Here is a 27,112-nt window from a genome sequence, read left to right on the forward strand (position 1 = left end):
TAAATTGCTTTGGGACTACCCAGTGGCATTTACTATAGACAGGTGGTCTTTATATACAGGTCACTTTACATGTAAATAGCTTAGAGACTACCCAGTGGCATTTACTATGGACAGGTAGTCTTTATATACAGGTCACTTTACATGTAAATTGCTTTGGGACTACCCAGTGGCATTTACTATAGACAGGTGGTCTTTATATACAGGTCACTTTACATGTAAATAGCTTAGAGACTACCCAGTGGCATTTACTATGGACAGGTGGTCTTTATATACAGGTCACTTTACATGTAAATTGCTTTGGGACTACCCAGTGGCATTTACTATAGACAGGTAGTCTTTATGTACAGGTCACTTTACATGTAAATAGCTTTGGGACTACCCAGTGGCATTTAATATGGACAGGTAGTCTTTATATACAGGTCACTTTACATGTAAATAGCTTTGGGACTACCCAGTGGCATTTACTATAGACAGGTAGTCTTTATATACAGGTCACTTTACATGTAAATAGCTTAGAGACTACCCAGTGGCATTTACTATAGACAGGTAGTCTTTATGTACAGGTCACTTTACATGTAAATAGCTTTGGGACTACCCAGTGGCATTTACTATAGACAGGTGGTCTTTATATACAGGTCACTTTACATGTAAATTGCTTTGGGACTACCCAGCGGCATTTACTATAGACAGGTGGTCTTTATATACAGGTCACTTTACATGTAAATTGCTTAGAGACTACCCAGTGGCATTTACTATAGACAGGTGGTCTTTATATACAGGTCACTTTACATGTAAATAGCTTTGGGACTACCCAGTGGCATTTACTATGGACAGGTGGTCTTTATATACAGGTCACTTTACATGTAAATTGCTTAGAGACTACCCAGTGGCATTTACTATAGACAGGTAGTCTTTATATACAGGTCACTTTACATGTAAATAGCTTTGGGACTACCCAGTAGCATTTACTATGGACAGGTAGTGTTTATGTACAGGTAACTTTTCATGTAAATATCTTTGGGACTACCCAGTGGCATTTACTATAGACAGGTAGTCTTTATATACAGGTTACTTTACATGTAAATTGCTTTGGGACTACCCAGTGGCATTTACTATAGACAGGTAGTCTTTATATACAGGTTACTTTACATGTAAATAGCTTTGGGACTACCCAGTAGCATTTACTATGGACAGGTAGTGTTTATGTACAGGTAACTTTTCATGTAAATATCTTTGGGACTACCCAGTGGCATTTACTATAGACAGATGGTCTTTATATACAGGTCACTTTACTAAAGCCAGGTAACCTGATGATGCCACATAACAACTCACCATGGTAACCAATTATAACCCATCAATTGAATGCATGAAACTAAAACTATATCTAATATATTGTTACACCATGGAGCCAGTTATTTATAAGAAACTGTAATACTGCCTTGAGGAAATGCTGTCATGGTGTTTCCGTTTTTTATTTCTAATGAAATCAACACAAATTAATATGTGGTTGACAACATGCACTTCAAGAACAGGTTTGGCAAAAAAAAAGTTTAGGGTTGGCGATAAATAATAAATAGGCTTGGGTTATCGCAACCACCATGAAATTTAATGCTTTATTTTTTCAGATAATGAGACTTGTGTAAATATCAAAGATGGAACATTGAGTGTAGCTACAATCGAGTTCCTTATCCAGGGTATTTTGATATCAGACAAACAGCCTATGGGTGAATTTACTGACACGAATCATGTTACAGAGGTAATGTCATGCAGAATTTTATCATTACTTTCATACCATATTGTCTGATCCCTGATACAACATATACAGTTCATCAGTTATCAGCAGTACTGTAACAGTTTTCAAAATTGGTGTGTACAATGTATGTGGTGTATCTTCCGATACTGTTAATACTACATAGTGTATAAAAGACATACGGGCGTTGTCGTCCACAAACCACAGGTAAGTCATAATGAATAGTTAATCACATGGCACAACAAAAAAGGACTTCGTCTAATAGTTATTGTATTCACCTGCTATTAGTTGAATATTGTTTACTAAGTTTCACTGATTATAAGTTGATTAAAACTTGATTTTATGTGGCTGTGAAATTTAAAACTTAATAAAAACATCATGCTGACATGGCACAAGCTGATGGAATAACTATTTGTATTTTCCAAAGTATACTTATTTTGTCCATTGGCACATCTGTCATTTACGTACAAAGCATGTGTGATATATGTACCAATAGATTTCAGTGGAATATGTAATTATGTAACTTTATGGTGCTATATGAAAAACAAAAGGATTTCTTAACGTGAATGAATCATAATAATGACAAACCGGTAGGCTGGTTGGTGATCCGCTTCGCTCAAAAAGATGGTGCCATGGTAGGACATGTAAGGAAACACCATGCTATAATTAAAATCGGACCCTGTATATGAAGTTCACAAAGAGCTTTCAGTCTCAAGAAGTCACTACACTTTATTACTACTGTATCTTTTGCTCTTATCATTAGTATATTCATGCAAGGTAACCCTTTGATTTCGATAAGATGACAAACTTTTTATTTTATTTCCGCCATATTCCATTAGCATTGTGAAATGAAAAATTTTTTTTTTTCTTTTTACCGTGACACGGTTACTAAATTTTAGTTATCGTGCGTTCATCCTCTGTATGTTGTGTCTCCTGTAGGCAGTGTCTATACACTACATTGATCACCCTAGCCCATGCACTCTGTTGACAGTTTTATTATGTATGTTTTCTTTGAATGTTTCTACAGCTCTTGTCATCTGGTGAATTCCAAATACCTGTCTCCGAACGATCGGTATTACTGTAAAATCTGTATTAGAAGCCGCAGCTTCTATTAAAATGGTACAATGCAACAGAGTGGATGCGGCTTCTATTAGAGCATGTACACATATGAGAAATGATGAATTTTTTATTCTAAATTATTCAAAAAGAATGGGTGCGACTTCTATTAGGGATGCGGCTTCTAATACAGATTTTACGGTACTGTTTCAGTGTAACACAGCTAAATTTGTTCTCATCTCGTAGTGCTTGGAGTTTTTAGTTTGACATAATACTGAAAGCCAAATTGAATTACAAATATAGCATGTGTGACTGTTTTGCAATTGTATTTTCTAGATTCCTTGAACAGCTCAAGTGGTTTCTTATCGGTGCGCAACTTAGCAACTTAATAATAAGCATGATCATTTGAACACTGGTAGTAGGTAATGCATTTTATGCGAAAGTATTCAAAAATCAGTTTTTTTGGCTGTTGCTATGGCAACGGTGGGCCAAGAGTTATTTTTACAATTTTACCACCTAACTAGAGTGAAGGTATGCCAAGTTTGAGCAAAATCAGGCAAGCCAAAATAACTCAGACGATTCAATACGCGAAGACACTGGAAATCACTCACATAGACTTGCACATACATTGTAATGTACACGTCTTATTATCGTTGTAATGACACACATTGAATTAACTTTTAATATAGTTGCGATATGAACTCGATTAAAATGCGTTCCTATAAAGGGTTGCGTTTTAATTTGAGTTTAATTAAACTCAATTACAATGCAATTTAATGTAAAATTCCAGATTAATTAAGTTTAATTAAGTAAAAGTTGAATATACCTAAGCTACGCAAACTTAAATTTGATTAAATATAAATATAGATTATGAAAATACTGAGCGTCGTCACAATCTAGGTTACTAACACATGCACACAAAAGTGATTTTAAGGGCAATCCTAGCGGAGCGGCTTGTCAAAATGATTTTAAGGGCAATCCTGACGGAGTACTGATCAACCAATGAGAACATGCCATTATACATGTAGCAGACAGTATTATAATTTTTCTTAATTTCACTCACTTTACATTCCATAATTTGTGCTCTGCCATTTATTGTTGATTGTTAACAGTATGCTTGGTTCGGGTGTGGACGTTTACCAGTGAATGATGACAACATAGAATTTTCTGGTACTGACAATGCTGTAATTTAAGATACACATAATTTTTTAATGTTGATAATTTTGTTTATACTTCCAGAACATTGACCTAAATCTAAATGATCTGTTTCCTGATAAGTTTTGTGACACCTTGCTCTCTGTTCTTCCCACCTACTTACACCCAGTCATCATCCTAAGGCTGTTGATGCATTCCATGTGGACTCTTGGTTCTAAATCACACAGCATGATGAAAGATAAAGCCACCAGTGTGACAAACAATCACACAGCTGCTGTACATTTATCAATGAAGTGTGATGGTATAAGTGAGTTTTCAGAAAGCATGACGGAAAATGAAAATGGTAAAGGTGTAACTGTTGATTGTGATGCAATACACGATGTGCAACGAAAGGTTAGTTATTATGTGGTTAGAATCTGGTAGGCTGAAACCCAGCGATCGTATTCCAGAATCGTCAGATATTCATGTAAAACCAGCCATGCAACAGTTTGGTGACTCTGTCATTGGCTTATTACACATACATATGTTAGTCATTTTGACTGAGGATATTATTAACCGATTCCATTGTCTGATGTGGATTTGTCGCACAATCAGGTTGAATTCATTAAAACTGATCGTGAAGATCTTTTAATTGAGATGTACTAATCAGGAAGTGAACAGAACTGTCGCCAGTGGAACACTGTAGCAATAATCATAGTAGCTCGCTCCATACCTCATACATCTAAGAAATGGTTCATTGCAGCATCCAAGTTTGAAACCCTATCTATGTACTGGATGCGGTCATACTTGTTTTGAACAATTTTAAATTCCTGAGTATTCAACAACAGTGGATGTCTGTTTAGTATTTGTCTTTGGTCACACATTTCTGTAAATTAATTACTGTTCAATAAATTTGATTTTGAGTCCGAGAGTCACCAGTTGCAGCCATCAATTATTCCTCACCTTAGGAATTTAGTAAAAAAAATTGTTTTCAAAACAGTGTCACAAAACAAAAAACAAATTGTGTGTTGCAGTTGTGGTGTACGTCACGTTCTCGCAAGTGCCAGGTGTAAAATTAAATATTATTTATCAACAGGTGTTAACAATATTAGAGAAATGGATCAGCTCCTATCCTTCTGATTTTGAAGATAAAAATACTAAAAAGGAAATTGTTCATTTGATAAGTGATCTTGAAAAACGAGAAGATGTTTACCGTCAATGGGGCAACAAATTGAACTCTTTAGTAATCAACATCAACTCTGATAGAAAACGACTGGGGAGGGAGGATAGTGGTTACCAAGATACGGATGAAGATGAAAACCTTAATATGATGTACACAAAGGTAAATGAATTTTTATTAAGTTCATGAATGTGTGACTGAGTGCACCCTCTATCATTTCTATCTAATTTGTCTCGATTCTAGATATAATACTTCGTTTTGAGACAAATTTTACTGTAAAACCATTTATTTTCACTAGCATTTAATTTCACTATTTTAATGTTTTGAACAAATTCACTGGGTTTTAAGTCCACAAACTTTGCAGAAAAACAATGAGATATACTGTAGAATACTTCATTTTCGCTTGGAATTAATTTTCGCTATTTTCGCTGAAGGAATGATTCAGTGAAAATAAAATCCAGCGAATATACCTTTTTTCCTATATTTTACTTTAAACTTGTCAAAAATCAGTGAAAATTAATTCCATACAAAACATCCAGAAAGTCTTTTCAGCCAAAATAAGGTATTTTACAGTAGTTAAATTTACATGCTCACATTAATTAAATTCAGTGGATTTTTTTTGTACGCAAAAATAGCGAAATAAAAACCAGTGAATAATTAAATATGTTTACAGAAATATTGGTTATTGTATCTAGTCAGACATCAATTATATGGTTATTTGGGATTTTCATGCTCGTTGGTAATAAGTACTTTATGTGATTGTTGTATCTATACAGTCAAATATCAAAAGTAGCCCTTCAGCAAATTGAATATGGTTTTATACTCAAGTATATGGAAACCATTAACTTTTTAAAAACATAGATGGCTGAATCTACATTAGTGCAACCCTTACACTGAACATTCATTTTTGTTTTTATTAAAAAAGGCCTTGGGGATTACTGTTGGAAACAATGGGGAGGGGGTTAAAACTACAGCCCTTGTAAAATCGGTATAATCCTCGCTAATGCACAAAGATTTTTCATTTCAACTACTCTTGGTGTTTTATAAATGTTTGTTAATTTCATTGACATTTGAATCAAACCAGCCAATCAACGAACAAGCACAACGATGTCATTTGAAAATGTTCCGATGTTATTCAATCGGCCAATAGAAAACTCCCCTTTCAATTTGAATTGTGAGAGTTATAAATATTTATAAAGATGAAGTGAATGCAGATGTAGGTATGCTATTCCTTGATGTAACAGAAAATCATAAAGTGATATGGTGATCTTGAAAAAAATCATCTAACTTTATTTAGCAAAATGAAATTTACATTTAGAAAGAAGTTGTTGTAAAAACAACAGAAATCAGGGCCACAACATTTGAGTTTGCACCTACAGAAGTCCTGAACAATCACATACAATCTTTTTTTTTTGACAACCCCTTTCCACAGCAGTCAACAAACTGACCCAACTTGATTTTTGGGATTCCATTTTGACTCAAGCTTCCTTCAAAATCAGTCCGTTTAGTATTTAGCTTGATTGTCTTTCCACAATGAAGTTGCTGTAAACAATTTTGGGGGTTTTTCTTTATCATATATACGTTTGTATGTGGGCTTTGTATATTGTACCTCTGTCACCCCTGCCCCATAAGTTACAATGTACTGATGGGCAAATTTAATTCTGGTAATCACAAATGACAGTTAGAAAATGTGCTTTGGTCAGAATTTTACCAAAAATATAAAATAATCCAGAATTATAATAGCATTAAATTCAGATGCTCACTGACATCAGCTACTTGATGGTATTTTTTACAAATAATTAGAAATATACCATGATGTTAAATGTAGTTGCCATTTTTGAGTCTAATAAATGATGCAAATTTGTTTTGCTCTATGTCTAGTCAACTCAGCTCTAATTGTATAGGTCATGGTAATTTGACGTCAAATGTTTAGATTTCTGCGACTGTCTGATAAGAAATGTCACTCAGTGATCAGCATTAGTAAACGAGCTGTTGTAACAACGTTGCCCACAAGTTGTTTTATTAACAGGAATACCTGCATTTATATTTAAATACAAGGAAGGAACAACACCATCGTCTGGTACGAACAACTGGTACGTTCCTGCCAACCATTTACGGTGCACATGCACATGTGCAAAACGTAAACATGTGCAAAACGTAAACATGTGCAAAACAAACACGTGCAAAATGTAAACACGTGCAAAACGTAAACATGTGCAAAACGTAAACATGTGCAAAACAAACACGTGCAAAATGTAAACACATGCGACAGCCTATTAATTGCTGAGAGTAAAGTCTACAATGTCTGCTGTATAAGCGAGTGAATGAGTACGGTAGCAATGTCTAATATTTAACTGGATCATATTGATTAAAATAATGCTAATAACATTGTTGAGAAAAATGTGATGTATCCAATCCTCCAGCAGAATTTACAGTGTCTACTTTAATATCCTCCAATCAGCATGACAATCATCATTGTGGTGTACTTGTGTATTGTAAAGTGACCACAGTACAAACATTACAGCCCCCTCATTGTGCATTACTATAGGTATTCTTCTCTGTGTATAGATAAACGTTTCTAGATGCATTGCCAGCATAGTTTGGCTCACTTCACCTGCTTGTACGTACCACGGAAATTCTTTGTTAGTTGGTTGAGGTGAAGTTTTATGAAACCTGGAACTGTAGATCGAAAAAAATGACACATAATCTGAATATGGAGGATCTTCAGGTATTGTTATACTTATTACTCTTTACGTATTCAATCTAGCTGCTCCTCGATTAGAACTAATTTTAGTTTTGAATCATCCGACTAACTAATTCATCCGAATAAATTTTATTTCACAAAAATAAATATTAGAATTGAAATACAGATCCTTAAGTATACATCATTGTTCACATAAATTGGAGCAGAATTGTTTTCATAGTCAAAATAAGTCATATTTTAATGATTCAATATACAAAAAATGTGATTTTTGATGGAGATGAGCTACTGTTGTTGGTGTGCTTTTAATAGAGCAAATATAGTATTTTTTTTACTTGGTGAATAGATTATGACTTAAATTTAACTCGACATGTTATTGTAGTAGTGTATCTTTTGGTCCTCATGATGAGTTAGATAAAAAAACATTTATTTATTATTTAACCGTTTAATAAAATTAAAAAGTTACTTATGTTTACTTTTAATACTGTGAAATAATATTGCGTGGAATTAATTTTTACTGTAGGAATCAATGATTCGGAGAAAGTAAAATCCAGTGAATGTACCTTTTTCCCTTATTTTACATTCAACTCGTCAAAAATCAGTGAAAATAAATTCCATACAAAACACCCAAAAAGTCATTTCAGCGAAAATTAATTCCAGCGAAAAAATTTTTTTTTTGTATTTAAAACATTTTTTATTGAGTCAATTTACATAAGCACTTTACGTAGTTACATGTATGTGCACCAAAAAATTACATTGCACAACAAACAAGTACAAAAAATAAAGTATTTTACAATATTACAAGTTGGTATAGCTAGGTCAATTGATTTGTATGCTTTACACACAAAAAAAAAGATGCAGATTTACCAGTATACTGTGAACCATTTTATTTTCCCTGCTAGAAATTATTTGCAGTTTGATGGCATTCATTAGGACAAAATAGTTGTGAAAATCGCTAAGCCTTTGTGTCTATATTTTGTGAAATTCATGATATTTTGTCTTGTGAAAATAGAGCAGTTTTCAGAAACATGGGTTATTGAGATTTAGCCAAATTAAAAAAGATTTATTTCTGATCCTGAAATTTTCACACAAATTCTTTTATATAAAAAATTGCTATAAAATCATGATTTACACTCAACTTTGAAACACAACATTGATGCGTGTGTTGACTGGAAACAAATCCAGGGCTTGGAAGGGCACCTATTTTAAAAGCAAAAATTGATAAGATTGCCTTGTAATAATAAGTGTATAAGAAATGACTATTTTTCAAAGGGCATTATACCAATTACTTTGATGACTCCGTGATAGTTATTGCCCAATTGAACTCTACTTGGAAGTATGTCTTATTCATTTAGCCTCAGTTACTAAGTAGAATAAGTTATAATTAATTATAACTTAATTATAACTCAATTAATTAATTATAACTTACCGGTATTAGTTAACTGCTTGTTCGTGTCAGTGGTTTATCGCTAACATTGTTGAGATTCCGTTAGAAAAGAGTTAATATCTATTTTTGATGATAAGTATAATTCACTATTAAAATTAAATCTACTTGAACATATAAAATAACAAAACAACTCATTGTTTCATTGGCAAATTTGTGAACTTAACCAAAATTTTTCTGCACTTTTTGCTTATATTCAATGTTTCTGGAAATAAACCTTGATTTTGGAGCCAACAGACAAAATTTGAGTTAATTTTATGTTTTTACTCATAAAAATTGACTATTTTTGTCTCAATCTTCTGAAAGAAAGTGCAGATTATAAACAGGATTATTTTGTGAATTTCTGATAAAAATAGAGAACTTGTGGTGGAAAGATCAAAACCCAGTGAATATAACATCAGTATAGCAAAATTAAATGTCGGTGAAAATAAATGGTTTTATAGGATACAGAATATGGAAACTAATAATTTATTTATTGACTTATGTATAGGTTTTATTATACTTTAGTACAAATTTGCGTGTTAGATTCAATTTCATACATTGCACTCAGGGTAAAATTGACTTGTTATTTTGCTGTATATAATGAAGGTTTAAGGAAAGTCATTTGTATACCTGAAACTAACAAGTATTATGTTTCATCGCTGTTATACACACAAAATAGGTTTGTAGTTAGGGGGCACTAATTAAATTGAATCACCCTAGCTACACTTGAAATGTTATTTTTTTAATAAGTTACTTCTTTTTTTACAGGTGGTCATTTAAGTTTCTCTAATTACTTTAATGGTTTTTATATTAAAATGACTCCAAGACACACTTGATAGTTCTCGATTGTTGCTAATGTCATTCTAGTCTCGTACAACCTGTTGATATCGCATTCTTACTATTATTCTCGTTGGTTGGCTGGCAACTCTTTTCTGATGTTTTTTCTTTTTCTTGCTATGCATAGAATTTTACTGACTTCAGTGTTCCAACCTTTCACCTTAGAATATTCTCAAATTGACAAAGTTCGCAAAAAAAGAAATACCCCTTTCTTGTACATGAAAGTAGGATATATCAATTTTATAAATTATAAAATTTGCAATTTATAAAATAGCTCTTTGATTCCCTTAAAAAAACAGTATATTTCCCTTTTTCTGTGGCAATTTGCAAACATCCCTTTTATAATAGTAAAGTTGATTTGTATTCCATTCAGTATATGCATTCACTGACTTGTAGGTTAATGCACCCTAGTTTATTTAGTTGTATAGCTACCTAGCATTTTGTATGTCATAATCGTTCCTACCAAGAATGTTGGTGCAACATTTTGTGAATTTTTATGTGATTTTCAATAATATCTTGTCTACATGTTTTGTTTAAAAATTGTGAAAAACAAAACAAAAAACATGAAAACATTTTGTGAAAGTTGAATTGGGAATTCAAAGGGTTGAGCTAAACTGTGATGTCATGTGGCAATAATGTCTTTGGACCAAAAAGGTACAAAAGGTTAATCCCAAATACTTCGCAATTTGCAGAAATCTTGTGGAATTTCTGCAGCACAGGGGTTAAAAGTCAGCCTTCTTACCAGATTAGTGTTAGGGTAAATTGACTTTCTTGATTAAAATTGTTATGTCAACAATAAGTAGAAAACAGTGTTTTGCAATGCTTTGTGGTGCAATCACTAGAGTTATGAAAACAGTTGAAGGTATAATTTACCATAAGGTTTTTTCAAAAACACAATTGTAGCACCACTTGGTGTGTATTTTCTCATAGGCATTATCTTTGTGACGGCATTTTAGTAGCACACAAGTCATTATAGCAAAACATAAGGGGCATTATAACATGGCATCCCAGCAGCACATGGTCATTGTATCATAATCGGCCTATTTATCGTACTTTGATTTTTTTAATCACTTATATATTTATTGCTGTAAACCAATAGAACATTTGTAATTCTAAGGATGCAATAAAGTTATTATTATTATTATTATTACATGTACTTTTAGTAGCTACATGGGCATTACAGTAATACACAGGGCATTATTGCATGATGGGAATTATAACATGGCATTATATATCATAATCGGTCATTATATACATGTACTTTTAGTAGCTACATGGGGCATTTCAGTAATACACAGGGCATTATTGCATGGTGGGGGCATTATAACATGGCATTATATATCGTAATCGGTCATTATATATACACATACTTTTAGTAGCTACATGGGTGCATTTCAGTAATACACAGGGCATTATTGCATGATGGGGCATTATAACATGGCATTATATATCATAATCAGTCATTATATATACACATACTTTTAGTAGCTACATGGGTGCATTTCAGTAATACACAGGGCATTATTGCATGATGGGGCATTATAACATGGCATTATATATCATAATCAGTCATTGTATATACACATGTACTTTTAGTAGCTACATGGGGGCATTTCAGTAATACACAGGGCATTATTGCATGGTGGGGGCATTATAACATGGCATTATATATCATAATCGGTCATTATATATACACATACTTTTAGTAGCTACATGGGTGCATTTCAGTAATACACAGGGCATTATTGCATGATGGGGCATTATAACATGGCATTATATATCATAATCAGTCATTGTATATACACATGTACTTTTAGTAGCTACATGGGGGCATTTCAGTAATACACAGGGCATTATTGCATGGTGGGGGCATTATAACATGGCATTATATATCATAATCGGTCATTATATATACACATATACTTTTAGTAGCTACATGGGTGCATTTCAGTAATACACAGGGCATTATTGTACCACATCAGGTGTTGCCTGTTAATGATAAACCTGTAAATACCTGAGACTGCAATCAAACCATATCATTTAGGTTCTGTAGTTTGTTTGCCATTTTTAACCTAGTAAGTAAATTTGCTATAAGGATTAAAGTGAAGGGATCGTCCCTTGTGCATGCCAGGAATTGAATCCCAAGCGACGATAATAATATTAAAAGGCAAATTTGTTTTACGTTACAATTTTTCTGATTGAGAATATTTTTTCTATCCAGATTGGTATTTTTATCTCAATTGGGGTTGGTCTCGACTGAGTTTTGTTTAGTGCACTAAGACGTTCAAAGACAAAATATCATGTTGATATAATATATTCTGCTCGAGATGCACTTTGTGTCCTGTTATGGATATGTATATCCCATTTGACAGTTATATAGTCCTGATGCATGAAGGCACTGCTACATCATAGTAAAAAACAGTAAAAATAATTGTGGCACCATTTATTGGCGATAACTGGATTTCAGCGTGAACACTGATAATATGTAGAGGACTATAGCAATGCTAGGCTTAGGTGAACGGCATGTAGGCTTACCGAATTGATGTCAATTACTGGAGTCATGTTTTATACTCAGTTACAATATGTGAAGATCATTCCCTAAATTCAATGCTTAACAATGAGTCATATATAGTTTTAATGGGTGGAGATGAATGCAAGGGTGTGGCAATTCTGGATACATCACTATGTTGTATCCAGTATGCAAGCAGAGCCACATTCTTTCACTTGATTATACCGTAATGTGTTACCGGGATGTGATGTATTTAATTATAAATAATTATAAATTTGAAAAATACTTGGATGCTATAAAAAACAAAAAAACACAGAGTAGTATTAACCGAATTTCGTATTTCAGCCCACTTCTTGCCAATTGAAATATGCTGTCACAGGGGAATAAATAATATTGACAGGGTATGTAACAAGTGTGACTCTAATGATGTGGGTGATGAAAAACACTACTTTTTTCATTGTGACAGTTTTTGAGAACACCGGAAACAATTTCTCTATGCACTGTTCGAATACTCATCTGATTATCAAACCTTACCAAATGGAGAATTGTTTATTAATGTTTTCTCAAGTGTAGACAAATATGTTTGTAGTATATTAGCTAATTTTGTTTTTCAGATTTTAAAATTACTTTAGATTAGTTGTGTTACTTTATGTTTCTTATATTGGACTTTACTCAAGCATTGTTTTTGTGTACGTTCCCAAAAAAATATCCTATTCTATTCTATCCTTCACCAAAGGTCAATCGATGCATACCTTTCTTCTTCTCATACTATATGCCCCATCCCACCACCCAAGCTTAACTGAATTCAAATTTAATATATAACTTTGTTTTCACTCGTAGCATAGTGGTTGTCGCATCAGACTCATGATCGGTAGACCCAAGTTCAAATCCTACCTCAGGCTGAACATCAAAGGGTCGACACCTACCCTGGGTGAGTGTGCCACAGACTCAATGGGAAGGCCATTCCACTGGCCGAGATTCATTCACTAACGAATGTGACTTTGGGGAACCTTGGTTAAGGTCCACAGGTGCTTGTGTTCGACTGGGCCTGGTTGACGCCAGGATAGTGCATTAAATTGCCATTTGACAGAGAGATGGCCACAAAGCCCTGTCATGTAGTCCCAAACATGAATATGACTTCTGTGGCAAAATGCACTATGTGGCGTCACTACCGGTAGCACTTGCAATTTGGACATACAAAAAAAAAGTCAGGAGAGACAATGTACGGAACTGTCGCCTGGCACAAAAAATATTTAAAAAAAAAACAAAAAAAACAAAAAACTTTGTTTTCACACATTTATTGAGATGCAAATTTTTTCCTGTATTCTCAATATCATGTTTTTGAGAGAAATTGTCTCTCAATCCTGGGAATAAACACTAGCAATTCTCACGGGAACAAATGCACTGATAATCCTTGATGAACTTCTCTTCAATGCTTCTCTTCTTATTTATAATTTGTATAAAATGGCGTATCGCGGCAATAAGTTAGTCTTAACATTGAATAAACATGACTTTTAAGCAACCAATAAGTTCTTTACATATTTCCACACCACAAAGTATTGGCACTAACTTTTCTTTAGAAATATACTACATTTAAAATAATTTTACTAATATTATTTGAGGCAAGGCACATTTCATGATTATAGTGTCCCCAGGATGTATAGTAAAGCCTAATCCTGGATAAGAAAATAATATCTAATGTCACTAAGTTACACGCATGTAGAAAATCACACCTCCCGAAGGTATATACAGATCGTGCTTGTTTTCAACCACTCAGCTCAAACTGTCTTTAAAAAATTCATGGAACTGTTGTTTTCCAAGAAAAAGAAAGATCACTCATTATCTACTAGTCTCTTGTGCAACTCTAGATGGATAAAAGTTCTGTTGAATATGCAGCTCTTGTGTTCAAATTACAAAATTATAAAAAATTTCTGGCATAAAGAACTGAACATTAAAGGAGATTCAAATTTGTTGCTACTGGTTACTGAGCAATACATTATGAGATTGCGTTGGTCATTAATGATAAAGAAATGACACAAGAGACGAGCAGTTTGATTAAAAAAAGGAGGAGTGAGCATTACATGGGCATCGTCTCCGGAACCCTACTTGTGATGCGAATCGCAGATTTCATTTACATCACAAGAGAATTAGCATGGTACTCAATAAAAACAAGGGTGGGCGATCTACATCCTGTTGTTGTTGTGGGTACCATGCAGAGCCACCTGTTTGAATCCAGTTCTGACGTCTGGTATAAACCGAGTACATGGTGCATGAACTGCAATATCAACCCCCTTAACTTTATTAAAAATGTTAGAGCTTATTAATGCTTATTAAGTCTTGGCTGAGACTGTGAGAGCAGAAGGGGTGTGAGCCACATTCAAGCATCATCGCCGAAACCTGCTCCATGATGTGAGTTGCAGATTTAATTCACATCATGGAGAGATTAGCATGGTACTTGATCGAGGCCAGTCAACGCAGGGGTCACCACCCGACTGTCGTTGCGGATATCATTTCCGTGCACAGTCACATGTTTGACTACAGTATTCAGCGATTGGCAAATAGTAAATGCATTTGGAGTGAGTAGGTTGACTTTGTAGGTAGTGAGTGTGTAGGAAAAAGGTCAAAGATGCATATGTATGGAGATTAGATTAGCGACATAGTGTGAGCTGAAAAGATCATATGCAGGTTGTGATGTTGAATTTAATTTTAAACTGCAGTTTCAATCTGTGTATTAACAGATAATAAACTTAATAACCTTTATAAAACTTATACATTTATGCCCCAAGTGATCAAAACTCTCATTATCAGTTTTTAGATCATTTTAACACCACTGTTCAAAACTACAGCCATACATAGATACACAGATTATCTGTGGAGGGAATTTTTTTATCATCTACATAGAAAAGTCATTAAAGTTTGAAAATCTCTTTATGATTGGTCACATGTCTTGGTTGCCATCTTTGATTTCTTCTAAAATGGAAGTAGTTTTTTACTCATGACTCATTCATCCAATTATTTGGAAACCTGCCATGTTGCAATCAAACTCCTTTGGACAGCAAGTAAATAATTTTGATCAATCGGTTGATTTTTTCAGTGATATTTGTGTGAAGTTTTGAACCAATTAACTTGATATTTTGTTTATACCGTAAAATACTTTATTTTAGCTAGAATTAATTTTTGCTGAAGACTTTTTGATTGATTTTTGATAAGTTGAAAGTAAAATATAGGGAAAAAAGTATCTTCACTGGATTTTATTTTCAATGAGTCATCTCTTCAGCAAAAATAGCAAAAATAAATTCCGAGCGAAATAAGTATTTGATGGTAGCATTTGTATAGCATGAAGTGTTTTCAACGCCATTCTGATTTACATAGATTTGCACAAATAATTAATAAATTATGAAAATGATAAATAAATGATTTCATAATAACCACTAACAAAACTAATCAGAAAATTAATATATAAAGTGCATTTGATTAGATTTTGAGAATAATTTAATGATAGTCATATTGTGAGACTTGGATCCTGCATTACTGCTATAATAAGGTAGTACTTGGGTATGTTCAAAATTTGACATTTATTAAGTGATGCTATCAAATACATGCATTAAAAGTTGTTTTGGATCAACAAAAGCATCCTCTGAAACAGTAAACATGGGTATACAAAATTGCTAATAGAAAATGAGTGAGGCGCTGGTTTCAAACTAATAATCATATGCAAGATAATGAGAGGCAAAACCTTTTTTCCCTTTGAAGAAAGTCACAGGATTCTGTAAATCCAATTCTTTAAAAACCTCCATACTGTCATAGAGAAAACATTGAAATCATTTTGAATTTGAAATTGAAATCATTGGGGGGGGGGCAGCGTATCACAAGTTGTGAAACTGCAATTTTTGGTAGCAATGTCTTGTCTGAACATTTATATTTTTTTTGATGTGACCAACAATGGCTCCCTTCAAATTGCATGCAATTTTGTTGGTGTCTAGCTTGCACATTTAAAAATAAATAAATCTAACTGCCACCCCCATTATTTCAAATGGCCCACCCCTAAGCAAATAAAATGCAAATTAGAATTAAAGTGAAATTCGCTTTTTTGAACTGTCACATTGCACGATGGGAAAAGAAGAAATGGCTAATTCTCAAATTCTGTACATCAAATTGCACTTAAAGAAATCGAGTTAAAGAAAAACAACTAACCTGGTACTGTAAAATCTGTATTAAAAGCTGCGGCTTCTATTAAAATGGTACAATGCAACAGAGGGAATGCGGCTTCTATTACAGCTTCTGCACATACCGGTATGAGAAATTTTTGGTTCTCAATTATTTAAAAAGAATGGGTGCGACTTCTATTACGGTTGCAGCTTCTAATACGGTTGCAGCTTCTAATACAGATTTTACGATAATCTGTGTACATGTAGACAGTATATCAAATATGCTTATCAGCTGTAAGAATGAAGAAGTGACTTTTTTTTTTTAATATCCGAAAACCAGACAAATTAGTAATAAATGATAGTTATCTTCAATTTTAGTAAAAGTCATATACGTACACTTAATTGTGTTTATAAACTCTCATTATGGAACGTTGCCAGCAACCACCAGGTTTAACCTTTTCACCACCAGATTTTCTCGCCCAAATTTTTCTTCACTTTTTTTTAGATTGTTCAATATTTCTAGAAATGAACCCTAATTTGGAGCCAACAGACACAATTTGAGTCAATTTTCAGGTTTCTATCAAACATTTTGGCTCTTTTTGATCAAATCTTCTAAACGGGTCTATTTTGTGAATTTGTGGTGAAAAGAGGGAACTGATGGTGATAAGGTTATTAGCTGTTTTTGTTTTCTTATCTTCTATATTTGTCTTTCTTTGAGAATTTTTATTTTTTTGACCTGGTTTATTTCCTGCAAGTGATGTTCATGGTAGGATCAAGGTTTTGACACAAGCAAATCCTGAAGAATTTTTACAATTTCTGGTACCTTCTGGCAAGTTTATGAGTAGATTACAACTCTTTATTAATTTTATAAAGACAATGTGACGTTGTTGGTTAAGTTAGTAAAGGTTTTTCCATAATTGAAAATAAAATTAAAACTACCCATGGATATTAATAAAGGTGAGACAAGTTACAGTGTGTAAGAATATGGCATATTGAGCATTATCTTTAGTTTAAAATACATTCCTTATGTTTTAACACTTTTCAATGTACTTTTTCTTTGAAAAATGAAATGTTTTGATTATATGTTCTCATTCAGGGATTGCGTTAACCTCATATTTTGCTTCCCGGACTCCATTTATGGAAGAGGGATCCAGTTTTTCAGGCAAGCTGGGGTCCAATCTCTAATAAAGTTATCTAGGGTCAAATTTAAATTCTTAAAATTTTGTAAGTGGGACTCGTCTTGCCGAGACACTAGCGCAAACCCTGTCATTTATAAACATAAGTGAGCATATGCCTAGATTCTTCCCCGATGCAATGTACGTGCCACCTGATAATGCGAATCTGGTTTGAACCGAACACATTGGCCTGTCTGATAAAACCAACATCCTTTATTTCGGCAATTCACAGCCGCAGAGCAAAAGTTCAAGTACAGTGTAACTTATTTGTTTCAATAAAGTTTCTTGGTTAATTAGTTTGATTTCACAGACTAAGTCAATATGTATGGAACATGTGCAGATTTTCAAAATTTCTCTGTTGTTTGGTATAACTACGGTACTATATTTGTTCTCTCAAAGGCTCCTTACCCAATATACACATATTGTCAAACCTTACTGACTGAACTTGTCAAACTTGCTGGTAAAACTTGTTGCCAAACTTCACTTGCACACAAGTTGTCAAATTACAACCTACAGAAACTTGACAAAAATGGCAGTATATAAATACCATGGTGGTGGTTGACAAATATGCTTTGCTCGAACTGAAAATGTACCTTGTATGCACCTGCTTAAACTGCAGAAGTGATGCTATTTTTTGGCACTAAATTTGCATTTCAGTGCATTTTTAGTCTGATAAATTTTTTAGCAATTTAAAAAAAAAATAAAAAGCACCTAATTATACATGCAATTAGTGAATTTTGTATGACAGTTCCAACTCTTTGATTCAAATCCCCTCCCCTTAAAAAAAGAATATACCTACTCTGTGCTTGAAATTCATTATTTGGACACCATAATTTTTAAAATTTTGATTATTCATAGCCTCTCACCAGTTGGAATAAATTGAGGTCTGCATGTACATGCATTGTCGTTGTGATTTCTAGCTCTGTACATTTGTTGGTTGGAGCTTGTTTTGATTATTCACAGCCTCTCACCAGTTGGAACAAATTGAGGTCTTCAGGTACATGCATTGTGCTAGGATGAATCAAAGTAGTTCATACAGTGTACAGTTAATCATAATAGATTCTGAAATATAAATAGACCCTAAGGGGAAATAGGGTACTGCTTTTAGTAAATAAATAGTTGACTGAAATAAAATACAGGGCCGAGATGCCCACCTAAATGTATTGATGCTTTTCCAAATACTCAATTTTTTTCACAATTTAAATTACTCATTTTTAGAAATTTTTTGTCCTGAATTTTGTTTTTTCCAGAATATCCTAGCCTTGAAAATAGTTTATAACTCAGTAATTACCTTGACCTATAGTGGAATCAATGTGAACGATATGTACCCACTGCTTGCATTGCTTTGTTGCTACATCATGTGTAACCTACTTTTGACCAGTGTAATATAAAACACATCCGTTTACACTAAACCTGTCAGGAAGTGTCGAATTGGCCGATATATGTAATTTAAGGCTGTGTATACGTCTTGCAGAGTTATGCATGCGTTTCTTTCTCTCAATCCTGACATTATAGGAAAAGTTGAGAAGATTTTCAAGACCAAATTTTATAAAATTAACTTTGAAATGTATGTGTAGGAAATTATAATATGTATGATTCAAAGTATGGCAAGGAAATTAATTTTGACGACTTTGACATGTTCATGCTCCATGGCATTAACAGGTGGGGGAAGAATTTGAAGCCTGTAGGATATTTCTCCCTAACCAATGTTTGGTAGGGTGGGAACCATTAAACTATAATGCATGTAAAAACATATATAGCATAGAATACTTTGTATTCACTTTTTTCTCTGAAGATCAAAATCATTGAAAATGAAATCTAGTGATATTGCTATATGTAATTTTGTACAAATTAGTGAAAATAAATTGGCTTAGTTAAGAAAAAAACACCCCATCATAATTTGTTCATTGATATAAATATAAGACAAAAATCTGGCCTGTTGGGGCGTGTGTGTGTGTACATGTTTGTGTACTGTAAATTATTTTATTTAGCTGGAATTAATTTTCGCTGAAACAAATTTTTGGGTCTTTTGTGTGGAATATATTTTCACAGATTTTTGACGAGTTGAATGTATAGGAATTAAAGGTATATTCGCTAGATTTTATTTTCACTGAATCATTCCTTTAGTGAAAAAAGCGAAAATTAATTCCAACAAGAGAAAAAAAAGTATTTTACAGTAGTGATTCATAGGGCATCAAAAACAATAATTCCACTGATACAACATACAAACACCTCAATTTTTAGGTTGTTCACACATATCTAATTAAGTCAAGCCAAAGATACATGTATCATTCACCATATTTGACTCTGATCACATGCATTTATTGTGTACAGGGATTCACTTGTCAAAATAAGTTTAGGAAATTTTGTGCAAAATGGCAACTAGTTCCATGGGACATTTCTAAACTTTTACCATATTTTGGGCGTAAAACAGTAATTGTAACAGAAAACCTGGAGGCCCTTCGTTGTTTAAAAAAAATGACAATTAATGTCAGGTGAGCATCTGAATCACTGTATACGTAGTGAATTGTGTGGGTTTCGATTACAGATGAGCTATGAAAACAAATAAATAATTCATGTAACACGAACTAAAGATGATATGTATCTTAAGAACTAATATTTTGTATCAATGTTTTCACACATAATTACCTACAATACAAGTGGAAACATTTATTTTATAAATAAATGAATTAGATAGGTTTAACTTGTCATATTCTTGGGGGCGGACATTCAGGAATTTTCACTGCCTGGCAACCATCACGAAGAAAACAAAGGTCAAAAACTCTCAGAAAACTGTACTTTGGGATAGTGAGTGTGACTCCCCTGAACAGTGTATTAAACAAGATTATCCCTTCATGTGCAGCATATAAAAATTTGGTTGCTCAGGATTAATTCAAACTTGCGTTTGTGCTGTTTCTTCAACTGCAGCTGTTTTCACTGGCTGTTCGAGCTGTGTTCCACAGCAGCTCGCACAGAGCCCATAGAAATAATTGGTACACTGGTGCAGGTCTTAACAACTTAGAACGTTCTGTGACTTAACTCTGCCCCGAGAATTGTTAATAAATATGTAGGTAGAGGGATATCAGATAAATCAATATGGTGACCTGCAATTAGACAAAGTCTACTACATGTAGTGTCATTCAATGTTTTCACCTTGTAGTACACTTTATTACCATAGCTTAAGTGGCCTTGTTCAGTAAACCTCGTACAGGCTTTGCACATGCCATTTGTAACTAACTTGAGTGGTCTTGTTACAACTTGCTTGACACAGTTGCAATTTTTACACACATGTTGGCCATAGTCTGATAAAAGGGCTTGGTCTGTTTTATCATACTAGTTACATAAAATCAGTTTAAACTAGATTTAAAATTCAACTGAAATATGGTATATTCCTTGAGTAAATGAAGTTACTCTTGTTTATTGCATTTAGTGAGGAATTGAGGTAAGTCCATTAATTAATAATAATTGATGTTGTTGTTGCCCAAGAACAAGTGGTTATATTCATGTTACGAGTTTATTACTACTAGTAGTTTGTGACATGTGATTGCTATACAGCGGTATCTGATTTGTACCTCTAAGCAAAATAAACAGAAGTTTGTGTTGTGATCTATTAAAATTCAGTTTCCTGGTAAAAATGTATAACTTTATTGATTTAATGTTGTACTTGGTTTAATTGGAACTTGTAAATATGTTGCACCTTAAAAAAATGTAGTCATGGTCTGTCTCATTTACAATGTAGCCTGGCTGTCCTGTGTGGGCGTTACTGTATGTTTTTCAAATCTTTATGTTCATAGTTACATCCATCAATTTTGTTGTTAGCTAAGAAGGTTTGAACTGTATTACGTGTCATGTTTGGCATACGTTCAGTATTATTGGTTTATCAGAATAGTAAAAAAAAAACACCTGAATTTGGGTCATCAGCTAAGTTTTTAAAATATAAATTTTTTCTTGGTGACATGGCCTAAAAAAGTTATATTATTTATATATACCCTAATATTGTTAATATCAAAAAAATTCACACAATTTAGTCAATTTACAGTACACAAATGTATTACATATACATATATAACAGAATTAAGTCCATTGCTTATTTTCCCAGTAACATGTCGGTAGTGAAAAAATTACTTTTGATTCAAAGTACTTTAAATAGCCAAATTTTGTTTCATGGCTGCTACTATTATTTTGAAATAAAACATATTTTATTTAAAAAAATAACCTTAAAGTCTACAATCTAGATTAAAATATTGCCAGATTTGTTAGTCAAACTAAAAACTAATATAATGGCAGAATTTATTAGGAAAGAATATATTTTACAAGATGCAATTTGATTGGCTATAAAACCCCATAATCAAGCAACATGTTTTCTGATTGGGTTAGCTATGGCTGAGTATCCAATTATGAAATTGCAAACTTTGTGATGGCAAATACAATACGCAAGTGTTCACTACATAACTTAAAAAAACAATGGCTGTTCGTCGTCATCAAAATTATTCATTTTTATTTTATTTAAAATAAATTCTATGTTTTGTCAACACTTTGCCTTGACCCAAATCCACAATGTAATGTTTATAATGTTTAACCTACTAAAAATTACATTAAGGGGGGAATTGAAGATTATGTACTTTCATTATTATAGGTTCATGTTTTCGGGATGCTAAAAGTAAATGAAAAAAAAATTGGGGTGACCAGACATTTTTTTGACATACAAGAGTCCCAAGTGTCAGGTGAAAAATTGCCATTCCTTCCTAAAAGATTATTTTTTCCTGTCTCAATATTAGGTGACCTAGGATGAAAAAATCCTGTGTTATTTTAGTTTGAATATATTTACTTGCGAAAACATTAAAGAAATTTACATATAGTTCAGTGAGTTTCCAGGGTGATAACCTTCCATTGTATGTAATGAAACTGCTATCTCCCATAATGCATTTCAAATATAGTCAGTATCATGCTCAGTAGTGAAAAATTTGCTCAATGCTGCCATTAGATGTAGTGGCGTCTGCTCATAACTCTAATATATTTGTTTCATGTGGATTGAAACTAGAGTACATTTGAAGGTTCTACTTTTAATCACTTTCATATAATGCTGATTATCTGGCCGAGATCTCAAAAATGTTGGAATTTGGAGATTTGATATTATTTGTTAAAGCGGGGGAGTTGTCACCTGTGCATGCTTCAGATGGCCATAGCGTGTCATTGTTTACAAACAAGCATCTACCCTATAGCCTTTGCGTTTTTTAGCATGTATTTTTAACGCTTGAGACTCAATTCCCATTTATGCGCAGGTGATGACCCTCCCGCTTTAATACTCCTGAATGCTTTTGTTGTCAATAGAGGTACCGGTAAATAGTTGGTGGTAATTACCACTAGTGGGTGTGACATACAAAGCAAAGTCCAGTGAAGAGAACCATTTCTATTTAGAATGAACTTGAAATCTACTTCTTTTAGATTTGCACAAGATTTGTTCTTCAGTTGATAACAGGCGTGAATTGATGATTTATTATGAGCATAATATCGGCTTATAAATATGTTTTGGGTTAGTGTTTTGGTGCCATCTGTAACTGTTGATTTAAACATTCAAGTACTTTTAATATTTACATATGATTATAGTGATATGGTGCGACAGAATCAGTTGGGGAATATTGACTTATTGACCTTGGCTAAGGACGATATTAAGAATTACCATTATGTTATAGTGGCTGTTATTGGTTAAACTCAAAGCTAACACTCACCTAACTGAGCTTGATGCTAAGCTGACATTGGGAATTACCATTCCAAAGGTGATGTTATTGGTGAAACGCAGAACTAACTCTGACCAAATCGTGAGTTAGACACTGACTGTTATTTAAACACTGAGCTTACACTAACCTGATTATTAAACACTATGTCAACATTGGGAATTACCATTCCATAGGTGATGTTATTGGTGAAACACTGAACTAACACTAACCAAATCGTGAATTAGACACTATATGTTATTTAAACACTGAGCTTACACTAACCTGATTATTAAACACTATGTCAACATTGGGAATTACCATCTCAAAGATGATGTTATTGGTGAAACGCTGAACTATGTTGTAACACTAACCAAACTATGACCTAAACACTGAGTCAACATTGGGAATTACCATTCCAAAGGTGATGTTATTGGTGAAACACTGAACTAACACTAACCAAATCATGAATTAGACACTAAATGTTATTTAAACACTGAGCTTACACTAACCTGATTATTAAACACTATGTCAACATTGGGAATTACCATTCCATAGGTGATGTTATTGGTGAAACACTGAACTAACACTAACCAAATCGTGAATTAGACACTATATGTTATTTAAACACTGAGCTTACACTAACCTGATTATTAAACACTATGTCAACATTGGGAATTACCATCTCAAAGGTGATGTTATCGGTGAAATGCTGAACTATGTTGTAACACTAACCAAACTATGACCTAAACACTGAGTCAACATTGGAAATTAGCATCCTAAAGTGACTGTTCTTGGTGAAACATGAGCTAACACTAATTAAAAGTATTATTCCATAGTGAATATTGTTTGCTCTTCAATACCCTGAAATACTTCATGTTTTTCGAATCTTATGCGATGTCTTGTCATCACCAAACTTCTGTTATCTTTTGTTTGTCCTGTTTTTACATTTGATTTCACACATCATTTTTGAACAAGATGTTTCTGCATAACTGTTCTTGAGATAGTTGCAGTAGGTTATTTCTAGACTACTTCTCATATTTCTGTTACCTAGGCTGTGTAAGTATTATTGCTATGGTAATAATGAATATCATTGTGCTGAATTTTATGATATTGAACTTTGATTTTATCGGTCTATTTTAATAACCTGACTTGTAAATCGTGGTAGCGGTCGTCATGAAATCCCTCCATTAGTTGGACAAGCTTTGCTTCCGCCCGAAAATGACTTAAGAATTTACATCTGTTTGTGCCCTCATGTGTCTGATAGTGCATCTAACTGTGCGTGCAACCTCATCTGTTTCTTGGATATGCCTGGGCTGATCACAATCATTCATTTTGAGATAAATATTCACAACAATTGCTATAATGATCCAATTCAAAATGGCTTTTTCAGATCATATTTTAAATGGCCGACAAGTGGCCATTTTATTTTAATGAATGCTGTTTTAGAGCCATATCTCTGACATGTAGTGACTGTTCAAACCTAGTGTATTCCTTAATCTTGATAACTCTATGCAATAACGATACTTGTTGCACCCTGTTCAGATGAACTGGAGGACTGACCTTTGTCTGTGTGTCCAGTCATATTTCATACATGCTTAGGCAGATCATGTTCAAACTTTACACATACTTCATACGTCATATTGGACATTCATGCATTTGTTTTATGATCTGATTCAAGATCTGATTCATTATAAGGCCAAACATTTTTCTAAATCACATATTTTCACCATTACAAAACCTGATCTCAGTCATGCATGGTTTTTGTTCAAACTTGGTACATTTTATTTTTCCTGTTAGAGTTCAAATTGGCCATCTGGTGGCCATTTTGTTTCAAAGAATGCAGTCCTTATCCATGTATTTGACATGTCAACTACACACATGCACCATATATTATATCGGACAACTGCACATGCATTTTCGTCACCATCAAATCCAAAATGGATGACTGGCAGTCATCTTATTCAAATGAAGCAGGTTCCACGGACACGTATCTCATACTAGTACATGTCTGGACCAATTAAGTTTTAAACTTCACATCATTAGGTCATACATGTATCCTCGCATCTACATATATATAAAATATAACAGGGACATTAACAATGACTTGTACTGTATCAAATTATCCCTAGTGACATTTCTAATTCTACAATCATATTAGAGCTTTCTGTAATGACAGCGTTTTCCTTGAAGATTTTGATTAGCATACAGCTGCCTTCTAAGGAAACTTCTGAATGAGTGCCCTCATACACCATTCTCATATAATCTTCTGTTTTTAAGGAAGGAAACACAAATATTTTGTCATTACTAAGCCAGATTGAAAATTCAAACAAGTTGACTAATTAAAATGTTTCTGTTTAGAGGTCTTATGCATATTGAATTTCTAGATAGCTAATGATATCAGATTCACTGATTAAAATTGCTGTTAAAGAGGGATTCCAATCTATGGCTTTTGATCAAGGTCAAGTTGTTTTGAAGGTCAATGAATATTACAGCAAAACACACATTCAAGTACTAATTCGCTGTGGTTCATGTTGTATCAATGCTTGAATCTTGTCATCTTGAATTTTCAAAGTGTATGATTCCAACCTACTGTCCCCATTTATTACCTTTAAGTATCTATAAGAAAGTGACATATGTTAGTTGTGCTGTTAAATAAAAAGAAATGTACATTTATAAATACTGTTATACGTGTATGTCTTCTTGACATCTGGGAAATTCTCATCATATAAAAAACATCACCCAGAAAATTGAATAAAAAACCAAAAAAAATTGGTGAATTATAAGGCGTTTTTCATTGCTTTAAAGCGGCGGAGTCGTCACTGTTTACAAACAAGCGTCTACTCATGAGCCTTTTCATTTTTAGTGTGTGTTATCGTCGCTTGGAACTCAATTCCCCTGTGTGCGCAGGTGACAACCCTCTCGCATTATAAGGCGATGGTCAGCATATGTTTCCAAATTTCATGTAAAAAAAATGGATTTTTTTTTACATTTCTATTAGTCCCATATCTAACAGAACATGTCACATGAACATTGTCCTTTTAATGTTGTTTTTTTCCGGGTTAGCTAGATAGTAGTATTTACAGCCCCCCTCCCCCCACCCGCAGATAAAACTACTTTACCCTGAGGAAGTACTACTATATTACTGTGACAGTAGTCTTATAGCCTGAGACAAGTAAAGTAGACATTTGGACAACTGCATAGTAACTCGCTTGCTTTAACAGATTATAGTAAATATATAGGCATCATAAAGTTTGGACAAGTCAGTTTAAAGTTGACTTCAAGCACTTTCTACTTCACTGCTCTTCCAATGATGGAATTTCGAAAAAGGTTAATGCATTTATGATATCCTCAAATCAGGTGCATGCCATAAGTGTCTGTACTGTACATGTGCCATAACAATGTAAACTGTGATTCTCTAGTCAAATAAACTATGCAGTATAGTTTTACTATACAGTAGTCACATGGGGTACAGAGTGAGA

At 33.5% G+C, this 27,112-nt stretch overlaps 1 protein-coding gene across 1 annotated transcript in view; it reads left to right on the plus strand.

Moving 5' to 3' along the window:
* LOC102809018 (1-phosphatidylinositol 4,5-bisphosphate phosphodiesterase epsilon-1-like) overlaps positions 1 to 27,112 on the plus strand; it is a 116,548-nt gene that overhangs the window by 17,431 nt on the left and 72,005 nt on the right. The window contains exons 4-6 of the mRNA XM_085504598.1: positions 1,626 to 1,756; positions 4,046 to 4,354; positions 5,037 to 5,282. Of these exons, the coding sequence (XP_085360724.1) occupies positions 1,626 to 1,756; positions 4,046 to 4,354; positions 5,037 to 5,282 (686 nt within the window). The remainder of the gene's footprint in view (positions 1 to 1,625; positions 1,757 to 4,045; positions 4,355 to 5,036; positions 5,283 to 27,112) is intronic.

This window comes from Saccoglossus kowalevskii, chromosome 10, assembly GCF_978046115.1.
Source record: "Saccoglossus kowalevskii chromosome 10, keSacKowa6.1, whole genome shotgun sequence".
Taxonomy (NCBI): Eukaryota; Metazoa; Hemichordata; class Enteropneusta; family Harrimaniidae; genus Saccoglossus; species Saccoglossus kowalevskii.